Source organism: Erythrolamprus reginae, chromosome 3 (genome assembly GCF_031021105.1).
Source record: "Erythrolamprus reginae isolate rEryReg1 chromosome 3, rEryReg1.hap1, whole genome shotgun sequence".
Taxonomy (NCBI): domain Eukaryota; kingdom Metazoa; phylum Chordata; class Lepidosauria; order Squamata; family Dipsadidae; genus Erythrolamprus; species Erythrolamprus reginae.
This window is the reverse complement of record NC_091952.1, coordinates 29,980,037-29,996,014: the sequence shown is the minus strand read 5'-3', so window position 1 is coordinate 29,996,014 and position 15,978 is coordinate 29,980,037. Positions and strand designations below refer to the sequence as shown.

The 15,978-nt window shown below is 38.6% G+C and overlaps 1 protein-coding gene across 1 annotated transcript in view; it reads left to right on the top strand.

Moving 5' to 3' along the window:
• The window catches only part of ADA (adenosine deaminase), a 58,972-nt gene extending 48,135 nt beyond the window's left edge, over window positions 1-10,837 (top strand). The window contains exons 9-11 of the mRNA XM_070744698.1: window positions 3,506-3,573; window positions 3,972-4,101; window positions 7,698-10,837. Of these exons, the coding sequence (XP_070600799.1) occupies window positions 3,506-3,573; window positions 3,972-4,101; window positions 7,698-7,802 (303 nt within the window). The 3' untranslated portion in view covers window positions 7,803-10,837. The remainder of the gene's footprint in view (window positions 1-3,505; window positions 3,574-3,971; window positions 4,102-7,697) is intronic.
• The last annotated feature ends 5,141 nt before the right edge of the window (window positions 10,838-15,978 follow it).

The window sequence follows — 15,978 nt, the reverse complement described above, 5'->3', positions numbered from 1 at the left end:
CAGTAGGAAAAGCAAGTAGGATGCTTGGCTGCATAGCTAGAGGTATAACAAGCAAGAAGAGGGAGATTGTTATCCCCTTATATAGAGCGCTGGTGAGACCACATTTGGAATACTGTGTTCAGTTCTGGAGACCTCACCTACAAAAAGATATTGACAAAATTGAACGGGTCCAAAGACGGGCTACAAGAATGGTGGAAGGTCTTAAGCATAAAACGTATCACGAAAGACTTAATGAACTCAATCTGTATAGTCTGGAGGACAGAAGGAAAAGGGGGGACATGATCGAAACATTTAAATATGTTAAAGGGTTAAATAAGGTTCAGGAGGGAAGTGTTTTTAATATGAAAGTGAACACAAGAACAAGGGGACACAATCTGAAGTTAGTTGGGGGAAAGATCAAAAGCAACATGAGGAAATATTATTTCACTGAAAGAGAGTAGATCCTTGGAACAAACTTCCAGCAGATGTGGTTGGTAAATCCACAGTAACTGAATTTAAACATGCCTGGGATAAACATATATCCATCCTAAGATAAAACACAGGAAATAGTATAAGGGCAGACTAGATGGACCATGAGGTCTTTTTCTGCCGTCAGTCTTCTATGTTTCTATGTTTCTAACCTTAAAATGCATAATCTATATATTGAATAATTACAGTATTCCAATATTTATATCTAAATCTGACTATCAAATACCAAAACTTCATTTTTAGCTTTCTCAAGCAGAAATTAAAGATAGTGTCAAGTAGAAACCAAGTAAATAAACTTTTATCTTTCATCAGTTGTGCAATCCACTCTTTATTTGTGGGCAAATAACAAATAAGGTTAAATTTATAAATAGTAAAAATGGCAAGTGGACAAATTTGGACACTATTCCATATTGATACATTGCTTTTCAAAAAATTATTATTAGCATTTATAAGGCCCCCCAAAGGGGATTGATTTGTTAGGTCTGCAGTTAGCTATAGGAATACAATAACACAGAAAGTGCAAGTGTTAAATGCAAATACTGTATGTTGCATTGAATTCTACTTTGGTACTCATTGTTAATTGGTTCGGGGAGGGGCAATGAGTACCAAACAATTTTTTCCCATAAGGAATATTGTAGTGAGACATAAGGCAGCTAACACTGAAAAGTTCTAACTTGTGCATTCAGTACCCAAAAAAAGGAGTATAAGGACAAAATTTTCATGTCAAAATGAGTATCAAATTTGATGCATTTCAAAGCAGTTGAATACCAAGGTCCAATTACATACAACATTATGTAAAGGGTGTGTCAGTTTCTGTTCATTTAGAGAATCATTAACAGAGTATGTGTAAACTTTTGGATGTTCAACTTGGCAGGGAGTGTGTAAACTTTTGAATGCTTGCATTAAGTACAAGATATACATTTAAAGAATATATTTGAAAATTAATAAAGTTTATTTTTTTAAAAGATATACATAACGCAAGCCTGATCCTTATTGTCACACTGCAGGTCCTGTGTGTAAACCTGATTGCTTAATGAAAGAAAACTATATTTACATTTCATTTCTTGTTGCTTTGCTTTTGGGGATATCATTGAAGTGTAGGAGTGTCTACAGTTTGATACCAAGAGACAAATCCATATGTTAGAGCCATCATATATAAAGAGAATGATAAGATGGCTGTCAGATCCATACTGTTGCATTTTACTGCAAATAAAAGGTGTAAATGAACTCTTTTGACAAACATGATTTGGTTCTTGGTCTGTATCTGACTTATCTCAAATCTTTGAATCAACTGGGTATTAATTAATTATTCTTTTTACAACAGACAACAGCTCATTCTTAATTAGATAGGCGTGGTTTATTCCATAATATTTCCATGAAGAGTCTGTAGAAATTGACTGCAGCAGTACAGATAAATAATAAGAAATGCATCATGTGCATTTTTCAGTTCATATTTCACTTTACATGAAGTGGTTCAGATGATTTTATAAGCAATTCATGGCACCGGACCAGATTATCTCAGGGACCGGACCGCCTTCTGCTGCACGAATCCCCGCGACCAGTTAGGTCCCACAGAGTGGGTCTTCTCCGGGTCCCGTCAACTAAACAATGCCACTTGGCGGGACCCAGTGGAAGAGCCTTCTCTGTGGCGGCCCCGGCCCTCTGGAACCAACTCCCCCCAGAGATTAGAATTGCCCCCACCCTCCTTGCCTTTCGTAAGCTACTTAAAACCCACCTCTGCCGTCAGGCATGGGGGAACTGAGATATTCTTTCCCCCTAGGCCTTTACAATTTTATGCATGGTATGTCTGTATGTATGTTTGGGTTTTTATATTAATGGGTTTTTAATCGTTTTTAGTATTGGATTATTTTGTACAGTGATCCCCCGGTTATTGCGTCCCCGACCATTGCGAACAGGGTAATTTGCGATTTTTCAACCCGGAAGTCAAAATACCATCTACGCATGCGTGCCCTTTTTTTTCTATGGGCACGCATGCGTAGATGGCAACCGGGAGATCAGCTGCTGGGCGGCTTCCCTGGGTCTTCCCCCTCTTGCTGGCATCAGCGAGGAGTTTCCCCACCGCCCACGCAAACTCCTCGCCTGCCCACGCCGTTCGCTCCCCCTCTTGCTGGCGGGAGGGCGAGAAGCCCTCCCCAGCACCCGCTCGCCCGCCCTTCGCCGCTCGCCCGCCCTTCGCCCTGGCGGAGAAATTCCAGCCCCCACCTGGTCCCGCCCGATCCTCCTCCCTGAGGCAGCTCGCCCTCCCATGGCCGCTTCCTCCACCCTCCATCGCAAGCCCTCGCCACCGCAGCCAACGCGCGCTGCGATCTTCAAGCCCGGCTCCTTTCGGCCCAGCATCCCGGGCCAAGCAGCTGCCTTCCGTGACTGAGCCTGGCTGGCCCGGAAGATCGTAGCGCGCATTGGCTGCAGCGGCGGCGACATTGCTGCCGGCTTCGCTCGCTCGCTCGCCGCTGAGGAGCCGAAGATTGGGGGCGGCGCGGCTCTTTTAAAACATCGCCGTCGACATGGGGGGCTTGCTAGCACCCCCCCAAACCCGGGTTGGGGGTTCGGGGGGGTGCTAGCGAGCCCCCCATGTCGGCGGCAATGTTTTAAAAGAGCCGCGCCGCCCCCCAATCTTCGGCTCCTCGCTAGCGCTGCGGAAGTTTAAAACACCATCTGCACATGCGCAGATGGTGTTTTTACTTCCGCAGCGCTACTTCGCGAAAACCCGCTCGTTGCGGGGGGTCCTGGAACGGAACCCTCGCAACGAGCGGGGGATCACTGTATACTGTTTTATTATTGTTGTTAGCTGCCCCGAGTCTCCGGAGAGGGGCGGCATACAAATCCAATAAATCAAATCAAATCAATCAATATTTCAGGATGAACAAAATGTATACATAGGATTACTCTCAGCTGTTATGAGCTTTTTATAGAAAACATTCTAAAGTAGCATTTTCATTTTATTACTTTAATAAATATTTATTCACAAAAAAAATCTATATTGAGCATCTTTATTTCTCTCTGCTTAAATATATAGGTCTGTCTTTGGTCCAGTCATCTCACTGGAGCATGTAAAACCAGTTTCGAAGAACATCCCGTAGTAAGGTAAGTATTGTTGCTATTACTATAATTACTTAAAATAAATTATACTTCAGCTCGCTTACGTTTCCTTTTGATTACTTTTTGATTTTGCAAGAAATTGTTTAATAAAATATTTTGAAAAGCTAGTAGCACCATTTTAGATTTTGCTACGTATGTAGCAAAATACAGTAGGAAAGCTGACTATATTATATTTCTATTCATGGATAATGAACCATTTAATATATCATAACAGAGTTGGAAGGGGCCTTGGAGGTCTTCTAGTCCAACCCCTGCTTAAGCAAGAAACCCTACACCACTTCAGACAAATGATTATCCAACATAATCAACATTCACCACTTCTGGAGGAAACTTGTTCCACTGATTAATTGATTAATTTAACATTTCCATTTTTTTCTGTCTAGATTTATGAAGGATGGTGCAAATTATTCCTTGAATTCAGATGATCCACTCATTTTCAGATCCACAATTAACACAGACTATAGAATTGCTCGAGACCACATGAAATTTACAGAAGAGGAATTCAAGAAATTGGTAAATTGGTCTGTTTTTCATATTGGCAATGCTTTGTCCGGCTTGTTGTGATCTGTTTGTGTTAATGTCAAATCTTCCTAATAAATTGAAATTGCAGATGTAGACATAGTTAATCTTTTCAAGATTTTTAGAAATGGAAATACAGGCACCAAATATGCTAGTCACATCAAGACCATATTCTAGAGAAGAGAAGAGACATTTTACCATATTTCATTTGTAGAGAAATGCTAATATTCTTATTACCATTTAAATATATCCTTCAGGTAATAGCTTCTTATGTAATCATATGCCCATTGTGGCAAAATATTTTATTTATTTATTTATTTTTATTTATTTATTTATTTTGTCCAATACATAATACACATTGAAGAGAATAGATATGTAATAATATAAATAAAGAAAAGAATAGAAGAAAAGATATAAAAGTATAGGTGAACATATTTGAAAGGAAGAAAAGATAAATGAGATAAGGAGAGACAATTCTTAGTAAATAGCCATTTCTGTATCCACCAAAGCTTGAATTAAAAAGTCCTCCCAATTCTTTGACATATATTTAATCCTAATCTAAAATATTTAAGAAATTGGAATTAATTAAGAAATTAATGCTCAGAAAATTATGTAGACTCATTAGACCACTATTGTTTCTTATTAAGTTCAGATGATATTATACTTTATTGTGGTTATTTTCCCTGTCTTTTTACTTAATGTGCCAGTCGTTTTTTTTTTTTGCTTGCTTAAAATATTTTCATTGATAATCCTCAGATTTTTGTTCTCTTCTAGCAATCACATCTTATTTCTGTTGAATCTATGCATATAGATTTATTAGAAATAAATCTATATTTTATTATAAATTTATTATAGGTTTATTATAAATAAATTTATTATAAATAAATCTCTGTGGTGGCCTGGAAGTGGAGCTCTTGCTTCACAATGAGCAGATTGTGAGTTCGATTCTAGGTAGAGGCAGATGTAGGGTCTCCTGCTTGGGCAGGGGTTGGACTAGATGACCTGCAAGGTCCCTTCCAACTCTGTTAATCCGATTCTCTTATTCACAGACATTTTGTTTTGGTATATTGTATTATTAATTTTAAAAATTAGTTATCGATATAGTGTTTTCCATGGCTTTTTGCAATGTATGTGGGTTTCTAGAACAGATGAAAGGCTAGATTTGATCCCAATTTAATTGCTTTCGAAATTAAAAGATGTAACTTATTAACACCATATGTTAAATTTGTTTTAAATCAGTTAACCCAAGTTTCTGCCATGGTACAACAAACTGATCCATAAGCATATGCGTAGGTGTTGTGCAACATAATAGGATAAAATAGTAATAGCACTGAGACCACTGCACAGTGCTTTATAACCCTCCCTAAGCAGTTTACAGAACCAGTTTATTGCCCACAACAATTTACCAACCTAGGAAGGGTGGAAGATTGAATCAACCTTGAACTGATTAGGATTGATGGTGGGCAGTCAAGAGAATTAGTCTGCACTACTGCATTCTAACCATTTCGCCCTCACACCTCAATCAAAATATGATTGGAAAGTTTGTAGTTTAATATCCCATTACCTCCGTTACTGAGTTTGCATTGTTGCAGCCTTAGAGCATTTTGCTGAGTAATAGGACTTTCAAATTTTCTATTGTTTTGGGCTCCTGCCAGTGAATCTCCTAATTGCTTAAATGATCTTTGGTAGTCGTAACAGGAGAACAAACAGCATTTTGGATTCTGAAGAATGCTATCAGTCTATAAGTTTGTACTGGATTACTTATGTGCTTTGCCCCAGTGTAAAAGCAGTCAAATCTGCAGCATGTCGCCTGTTATAATGTAGCTTGAAATAGATCTATACTAGTCTCCCTTCCTTTTCATTAACAGCGAAAATATGTTACACATATAGAATATAGTTTGTTGGCTATAAAAATTTAAATGCCTTGCATATAGCCTCTGGAGGAGCCGAGAGACAAAAAGGAAGCGGTATGCTCTCTCCCATAATTGGGTATACAAAGTTGATGGTATCGGGCCAGATTACTTGTGGGACCGCTTTCTGCTGCATGAGTCCCAGCGACCAATTAGATCCCATAGAGTTGGCCTTCTCCAGGTCCTGTCAGCCAGACAATGTCGCTTGGCGGGGCCTAGGAGAAGGGCCTTCTCTATGGGGCCCCGGCACTATACAATCAGCTCCCCCTGGAGATTCACACTGCCCCCACACTCCTTTCCTTCCATAAGAGTCTTAAGACTCACCTATGTCGCCAGGCTTGGGGCAATGAGGTCTCAGCCCCTGGCCAAGGAAATGAGATATATGTTGTATGATTGAACTGGTATGGTTGCTTTTAAATATTGGATTCTTAGATTGTGATTTTAAATTTAATTAGATTTGCCGTTGTACTGTATTGTTATATTATATGCTGTTAGCTACCCCGAGTCGTCGGAGAAGGGCAGTATACAAATCTAATAAATAAATAAATAAATAAATAAATTTGAAAGAAAACACACACACACACACACTTATGTCTATGTATGTAGGTAGGTACAGTCATACCTCGTCTTACGAACCTAATTGGTTCCAGGGAGAGGTTCGTAAGACGAAAGGTTCGTAAGACGAAACATTGTTTCCCATAGGAAACAATGTAAAGTCAATTAATCCGTGCAACCAAAAAAAAAACCACGCAAAAAAACGCTGCCGCCCGGCTGTCATCTTTTAAAACAGCCTGGGGGCTTCTCAGCGACCTCCCGAACGCCAAACCTGAACTTCCGGATTCGGCGTTCGGGAGGACGCCAAGAAGCCCCCAGGCTGTTTTAAAAGGTGACAGCCGGGCGGCGGGGCTCCCCAGCAGACGCCGAACGCGGAAGTTCGGGTTTGGCATTCGGCTTCGGGAGGCTGCTGGAAAGCCGCCCGGCTGTTTTAAAAGGTGACAGCCGGGCTGGGGGGCTTCCCAGCAACCTCCCGAACCCCGAACTTTTGCCGAACTTCCGGGTTCGGGGTTCGGGAGGTTGCTGGAAAGCCCCCCAGCCCAGCTGTCACCTTTTAAAACAGCTGGGCGGCTTCCCAGCAGTCTCAGAACGCCGAACGCGGAAGTTCGGGTTTGGCGTTCGGCTTCGGGAGGCTGCTGGAAAGCCGCCCGGCTGTTTTAAAAGGTGACAGCCAGGCTCGGGGGCTTCCCAGCAGCCACCCGAACGCCGAACCCGGAAGTTCGGGTTTGGCGTTCGTAACACGAAAAAAGTTCGTAAGAAGAGGCAAATTTTTTCTGAACCCCGGGTTCGTATCTTGAGTTGTTCGTAAGACGAGGGGTTCGTATCTTGAGGTACCACTGTATTTGAGCAACCTCTGGTGAGAAAAATGATTGCCTAAAACCCCATTTGTGGCATCCTTATGTTCGTTAGCTCTCTTTTAGAGTTTTGTAAAAAATATATATTCTTTGCATTTTCAAAGATAAATGATAAAATATCATTTATCAAAGATACAAATATTTCATCTTTATGCATTTATGTTTATGCATTTTATCAAAAATAAAAGCAACGTTGTCAACGCTTTAATTAAAATAGTACAGCCCACATTAGTGGAATATAATCAGACACGCCTTCTTCTTCCTTTTGCAGAATATAAATGCGGCAAAGTCCTGCTTTTTGAAAGAGCAAGATAAAAAGAAGCTTCTGGACAAGCTATATGAAGCCTATGGGATGGTAAAAAGCACACAATTCTGAACTCTTCTATACCGGGCATCCGCTTTTTTCTCGACCAATGTTATGCTTGCCCAATTTCTTTGTTTTGCTTCTTGGAAGACAATGAGCAAACTTTGTATTACTCTTGTTTACTCTTAATAACCACAGAACAGGGCATGTACAAAACAGTATTTTATGATGGTAGGTACCGTGAGTTTAATTTTATTTTTTTTAAGAATGTAAGGAATGTAAACTCTTCAGACATGTAGAGATTAGAAAAAGGAATACATTTATTGCAATTACATCTCAGGTTTGCAGGCCATTTATTATTTCAAAACTTACCAGTAGGTCAAATGAACTGTTTATTTGCAACAACAGATAAATCTCAGACATTTTAAAAATAATCATCATCTGCCTCACTAATTTATCTACAAGTGATATCTTCTGTGCACTCCCACATTAACAAAATAAGAAAGATCATAAGTAGTTTTACCATTGAATTTTTTTTTAGAAAATCATATTGTGCTCATAAATCCAAGAAAAAAACATACCTTATCATTTAACTTGATTATAGATTGATCTTATTTCTCTACTTTATTTTACTTATACTAAATAGCAGTTTGTTTTTTTCCCCATTTTTCCCAATGAAATGGGAGAAATTCCCAGTGAAATAGGAGAAATTCTTGTAATGCTGATTCAACATTTGCCTTTTCAAAAACCAGTCTTGCCTAAAATGTCTTATGCTGCAGATGTGCCATGGGAAAAACAGTATTTTAAAAAAACAGAATTGCATAGAATTTCTGTTCATATAGGGATTGTCTAGAAATGTAGGTTTAAAGTTTGTATTCCCACCTGCTTACTGAGCCATTTGCCTTGTTTCTTATCTGTACTGTACTGTTTATTTTAACTGAGGATTATGTGATATAACTATAGCATACTGACACTTTTGTTTATTTTTTGATCTAATGGTTCTCAGCTACCTTGCTTTAATTGGAATAAAACCACCCCCCACATTTAGATTAAACAGCTAGTATCAAACTGGCTATTTTGCTGGATTTTGTCCCCAAGGAAACTAAAAAACAAAATAGGTTAACTATAAGGTGCTTAACTGACTATGAGGAAAGCTGTAACCAAATATGTAAGTATAATGAAATTATTCTATTTTGAGCAAGAAAATACAGTAGCAAATGCAAGTCTAAATCATAGCAATATAGAGCCAAGAATTCTCATTCCCAAATAATATGCAGGATGCCTTTAGTAATTGTAGCTTTTTTATTTTGCATTGGCTATCTTTGAAGTCCTCATTTATATACTCAGGAACTTAGATCCATGTTTTTATATTATAGTGTAAAAGCCTTGCACATTCAAGGTTTATGTTGGTATATTATGAAATTAGTCTCTTAGATTGATTTATAGTTTTTGTTGCAGGAAATCCCAAATGTAAATTCTTAAAGGCTTAGATCTCAAGTAACTTTTATGTACAAATCGCAATATTACTTGTTTCTGTATTCCTTGTAAGTAGTAACACCATGAAGTTGGAAGTGAGAAATCAGTGCAGCATCAAAGCACAGTAATTTCTGACAATGAAGAAAGGGTGGCAGCTAAATACTGGAACTGTTATTTCAGGAGCAGGTGCACATTTAACATATTTCAGTTCGGAGAGACAAATCTGTAGCCATTCAAGAATAATTTGCTTCATTTTTTTCCCCCTCAATCAACAAAAGATTATTTCATTTACTTTATGGGTTTGATATTTCTAGAGTACTTGTGTTTGGGACATTATGAAAATGTGCTTGAATAAGTGAATAATAGAGATTCCTTGAAAAATTAAGCCAAGTTTTGGAGAAAAAATGAAGCAGAAATCTGACAGTGCTGCCAGAACTTAAAACATTTAGTTTGGAATGTTTTCATATAACTTAGCAAAACTGACAGAAGGTAAAACATAGAATCCAAGCCTTTCTTGTACTTATCATAATTTTCTCTGTATCTTTAGTTATGTAATATTTCTTGTAATTTGTTAAAGCTTGTTTCTAAACACAAACTGACACTGTTATTACTTATTTTGTCTATAGAAATGGTTCTGGTTTGATTTGATTTGGTAATAATTTTTTTTAAGTTTGTAATCTATGCTAAGAAACTTGAACATGCTTGTGATACCATGTTGTTGTTAGCTAAACATCAAAGGTTTGTGTGAAGAATCGTTTTTACATTAGTGTTATGTGTGCAGAGGTGTAGGCTTAGCTATGCATACTACTTATTTCAGAAAACAGCAACCAGTAAATACTGGTTTATATGAATGTTAAGTAAAATGGTCTTAATGTCAATAGGCATATCGTCTATATTCAAGATTATATAAAAGAATTGTTTTAATATTTTTGTAGTACCAGTAAAAAATTATCCTGCTTGTAAATGGTTTTAATATTGTGATCCATGTACTTGTTGTATAACACAATATATCTTCAGAATTCATTTTGAGGAAAGAGCAGAACTTAAGTCTTCATTTAATAAATACTTAAAGGTATGTTTCATTTTTGTCTGGCATAACAGAAAAAACAGTCAAGCCAAACTCAGCTATGATTTTACAAATAAAATAATTTTCAAAACATTAAATGAAAAGTAGGGTATGGTTTTTGTTTCACTTTTCACTACAAGATAAATAGATGTTTTATTGCTTTAGTAAAACAAGAAGAAAAAAACTTTAAGCCAGAAGAGGCCTAAAATTTTAATATTGCTCTCAGTGACATAACGATATACAGATAGCATCTTTTCTAACAAGACTTAACCATTTATGAACATGGCTCACTTTATTAAATGCATAAAGTGCATAATAAAAATGTAAGTTGGAGAAGACGCTAACAGACTCTGATTCTTTGATACCACAGTCGAACTTGGTCATCTTCCTACGTCTAAATTTACAGAAATGTATTTGGAATCCTCTGGTATTCTGCTCAATGAAAAAAATTGATCACAACCTAAAATAACAATAGAAATTGCCAAATTTGTATTATCTGTAAATGTGATAAGCTTTTGCTCCCATCTTTTTATTGAAGTTGCAAATAAAAATGTTGAGGATTGAATAGTTTTGCATCCTTCTTATGTGAGTTACAGATAAATTTTGTGTTTAAGTTGTCAATGTGTTTAAGTTGTCAATTAAGTTGTCATTCCTCCACTCGAAACAGAGTACCCTACGAAATTAGACTTACAATCCTGGGTCTTGAAAGCTTAGTATTGCCCACAAGATCATATGCTGCAATGTCCTGCCTGTCAAAGACTACGTCAGCTTCAACCACAACAACACAAGAGCACACAACAGATTTAAGCTTAATATTAACTGCTCCAAACTTGACTGTAAAAAATATGACTTTAGTAATCGGGTTGTTGAAGCGTGGAACTCATTACGAGACTCTGTAGTATCTGTGGAGAGGGGCGGCATACAAATTTAATTAAATATATGTATATATATCTCCTAACCCCCAACATTTTACTCTTAGACTATCCACGATTGACCTCTCCAGATTCCTAACAGGTCAGTAAGGGGCGTACATAAGCGCACTAGAGTGCCTTCCGTCCCCTGTCCTAGAGCTATATAAGAGCACTGTTGCCAGTATCAAGCTCAATTATTTATTGAGGTTCATAATGGTGAAATGTCTGGTATAATACATCCTATAATTCCCATGTTCACAGCTTAAAAGATCAACTGGGTGTGGGATTTTATATATGTATCGTGAGGAACACAATAAACAATCTAATAATTTACAGGAGATGGAAATAAATAGTTTAAATTTACTAAATGAACAAAATGCACCTTTTACAATAAAATCTGAAATACATATTATGGAAATGTTTAACTGTACAGAAAATAGCTGCTTAACGTCGTCTAACTGGCTCAGGTTACCATAACAAATTTTATTTTGTAGCATTATAGAAAGAAATAACTTTGGAGGTATCAGTTACTTGCTGCACAAAGTGACTATGACATCCGGATGGTCTCTGATAAGACCTCTACGTAAAGATCTTTCAATTGCAGTCTGATTTCTTAGCATATAGAGCATTATCAAGTGTTGTTATCCAGTCTTCCACATTCTGCATCCTGAATCAGAAGCTTGAACTATCATTCTTCCTTTCAGGAATCAGCCCAGGGGGGGGTTCAGAAATAGCTTCCTTTTCTTGATTTTCTGCCAAAAAAACCCAGAATTTTTTTAATCCAATAAATGCATTCAGTAAAAAAAAATGAACATAAATGCTATTTGACTACAATTATTTGCATTGGGAGAAATCTTTTATTTCAAACTGGCTAATTCAGTATAGGACTTTTATCCACAAAAAAAGAGAGAAGTCTTGTTTAGAAAAGCTCGTTAGAATGGAGTTTGGATACTCAGTTACAGTGGTACCTCTACTTAAGAACTTAATTCGTTCTGTGACCAGGTTCCTAAGTAGAAAAGTTTGTAAGTAGAAGCATTTTTTCCCATAGGAATCAATGTAAAAGCAAATAATGCATGCAAAACCATTAGGAACGAAATTAAAGGTCAGAATTTGGGTGGGAGGAGGAGGAGGAAGAGGAGGAGGACAGTCGCTGGTGAAGGAAGAAGGTGAGGTGAGGGGAATCAAAAAAAATCCAAAACTTTAAGGCTTAAAAAAAAAAAGAGGGACTGAGTTGGCGAGGAGAAGCACACACGTCCCATACACCCGGTGCAAGGCTGCCTCCCATACACTGCGCCAGAGAGAGAAACCCAGGGGGAATGGCATGAAACTGGCCAGGCCTTCATGCCGCTCTCAGATTTCCTGGCAAATTTTTCTGGGCTCAGGTTCTTAAGTAGAAAATGGTTCTTAAGAAGAGGCAAAAAAATCTTGAACACCCAGTTCATATCTAGAAAATTCTTAGGTAGAGGCATTCTTAAGTAGAGGTACCACTTTACTTGCCTGGTGCAAAATTATGGATCAAGTTGTATCGAGTTTATATGATAATAGAAGTCCAATACGAAGTTATGTGAATTAGACTGCTTAGTTTTAAAATAATTACATATTAGGTATAGGGGGGGAAAAAATAACAAAACCAATATATTATGATCACATGGAAGAATAGGATAATATTACTCAGAATTTCAAAGAGGGGATACTGACACACACACACACACACACGTCACATAGGAACAGAACCTTCCACTGAACAGGCACCAAACTCTTTTTCTAAAGGTAGGAAGAGTGGCATGTTCCTGGGAATTTGAATGATTGGCTTAGAAACCTCCTGATAGTCACAATAATGACATGTTTTCAGTTTTCGCTCAATGGCTCCAGGCCTGCCAGCAAAGCCATGTTTTTAAAGCCTTTTGGAAGTCCAGGAGGGTGGTAGCGGTGCAAATCGCTGGGAGGGGTTGATTTCAGAGGATCAGAGCTGCCACAGAGAAGGCCCTTCCCTGTTGTCCCGCCAGCCGATATTGCTCAGCTGATTGGACCTGGAGAAGGCCAACTCTGATCTAATCAGTCGCTGGGATGTGTGAGGCAGAAGACAGTCCCGTAAATATAATATTACATAATGCAGTTTGCATAAACAGTCAAACAAACACAGTACGGATTATAACATTTACATTTGAGCTTCCTGAATGATACTCGTTCCTTGAAAAGCTGTGAATGAACAAAGAAGAGTTCACCTTCATCTACAACAGAAAGATTCATGTTGTTTGCTGGTTTCTCCAACTTAATGGCATCAGCTTCTGGAAGGGTGTGGATTGCATTTCTCCGACCAGCCCGATCACAGCTGATGAAGTCAGCATAGGCAGGCTCAGCCTCCATCATTTCACTAACATTGTATGTGGTAGAATCCCTAGGTAGATATGTGTAGTACAACAATAAGATACTATTAATGGGCATGGGATACCTTCTTAATTAAATATATTAATCACGTACAGCTACCTAACTAGTCACAAGATATGACTGATACCAAAAAAATGGAATATACAAGAAGTCTTAGAAAAAAAAATCTTGCTGGGAGGAAAAAGGATAGAATACTTTGCTATGGTCAGCATTAAATCCTACATTCCTATCTTTTTCCTTATCCTATGTTATTACTTGTTTATCAGCTTAACAAAATGATACTGTAGACCAGTGTTTCCCAACCTTGGCAACTTGAAGATATTTGGACTTCAACTCCCAGAATTCCCCAGCCAGCATTTGCTGGCTGGGGAATTCTGGGAGTTGAAGTCCAGATATCTTCAAGTTGCCAAGGTTGGGAAACTCTGCTGTAGACTATTAAGAGTGACAGCATTCGATCATGTCAGTAAATTTCCAAACTTAAAATTTGTTATGTAGAATTGAAATACTAAAATATTTTACAACTGTCTTAGAACCCAATTAAAATAAGATCAGCCTACCAAACATTTACATTCTATACTGAGGCAAGTACAAGTACAGTGGTACCTCTACCTAAGAACGCCTCTACTTACGAACTTTTCTAGATAAGAACCAGGTGTTCAAGATTTTTTTGCTTCTTCTGAAGAACCATTTTCCACTTACAAACCCGAGCTTCTGAAACTGTAACTGGAAAAGGCACGGAAAAGCCTCCATGGGGCCTCTCTAGAAATCTCCTGGGAGGAAACAGGGCCAGAAAAGGTGGGGAGAAACCTCCATGGGGCCTCTCAGAATCTCCTGGGAGGAAACGGCCTCCAGCCTCCCTGTTGTTTCCTCAATCGCACACATTATTTGCTTTTACATCTTATGAGAAAAATTGCTTCTTCTTACAAACCCTTCTACTTAAGAACCTGGTTATGGAACAAATTAAGTTCATAAATAGAGGTACCACTGTACAGTGATACCTCGTCTTACAAACGCCTCATCATACAAACTTTTCGAGGTACAAACCCGGGGTTTTAGATTTTTTTGCCTCTTCTTACAAACTATTTTCACCTTACAAACCCACCGCTGCCGCTGGGATGCCCTGCCTCCAGACTTCCGTTGCCAGCGAAGCGCCCATTTTTGCGCTGCTGGGATTCCCCTGAGGCTCCCCTCCATGAGAAACCCCACCTCTGGACTTCTATGTTTTTGTGATGCTGCAGATGAATCCCAGCAGGGGAATCCCAGCAGAGGAATCCCAGCAGCACAAAAACGGGTGCTTCGCTGGCAATGGAAGTCCAGACGGTTTTCCCAGTGAGGGGAGCCTCAGTGAAATCTCAGCATCGCAAAAACACAGAGGTCTGGAGGTGGGGTTTCGAGGACTTCAGAGTTTTTGCGATGCTGCAATTTCACTGATGCTCCCTTTGCTGGGAAACTCCACCTCCGAACTTCCGTTGCCAGCGAAGCACCCGTTTTTGCCCTGCTGGGATTCCCCTGCAGCATCGCAAAAACACAGAAATCCAGAGGTGGGGTTTCCTATGGAGGAGAACCTCAGGGGAATCCCAGCAGTGCAAAAACGGGCACTTCGGCTGGCAAAAAGGGGGGAAATTTGGGCTTGCACGTATTAATCGCTTTTCCATTGATTCCTATGGGAAACATTGTTTTGTCTTACAAATTTTTCACCTGGAACCAATTAAGTTTGTAAGACAAGGTATCACTGTACTATGAAATGGTTTGTGGGTTTCTTCAGTTGTTACCAAGGATAATTAGAAACAGCTACTATTACAATGCATTCTGTTTTACAGTCATAGATTTATGAACTGGCTTTCAGTGAAGGGAAATGTATTAGGAACTATACTTTCTCAGAATAGTAGTAGAGAATGTCAATATTTGGCCTTTTACAATGTGCTGTGGAAAATGTAAAGCAAAGTTTCTTTTTAACCACTGGAAGTCACCAAGATTGAACCCAAGTATTATACCATAATGAAAAATGATAGCTTAGTCAGTAGCCAGAGGTAAACCCAGTGATAGGTTCTAAATCCGATCGCTACCAGTTTGTCTGCGTGCTCACGCGTGCAACACTTCTGCACATATGCAGAAGTATCTAATGTTAGTGGGCGGAGCCTCCTGCCACCGCTACCAGTTCGTAGAACCAGACCAGACTAGTAGCAACACACTGCTGGGTAAACAACTATTAGAAGTATGTTTCATTTCGGAAGTTTCAATAAAACCCAATTCTCCTAGCTGTATTGTTTTGAGTTTCTGTGGAAATTATTTATGGAGGCAGACAGTGAAGAATTATTATTTCTAAAACAGAACATAAATAATTCAAACAGGCATTCACAACCACAATAAACTTCATTTTTAATATACGCGCAATTTTGGCATATAT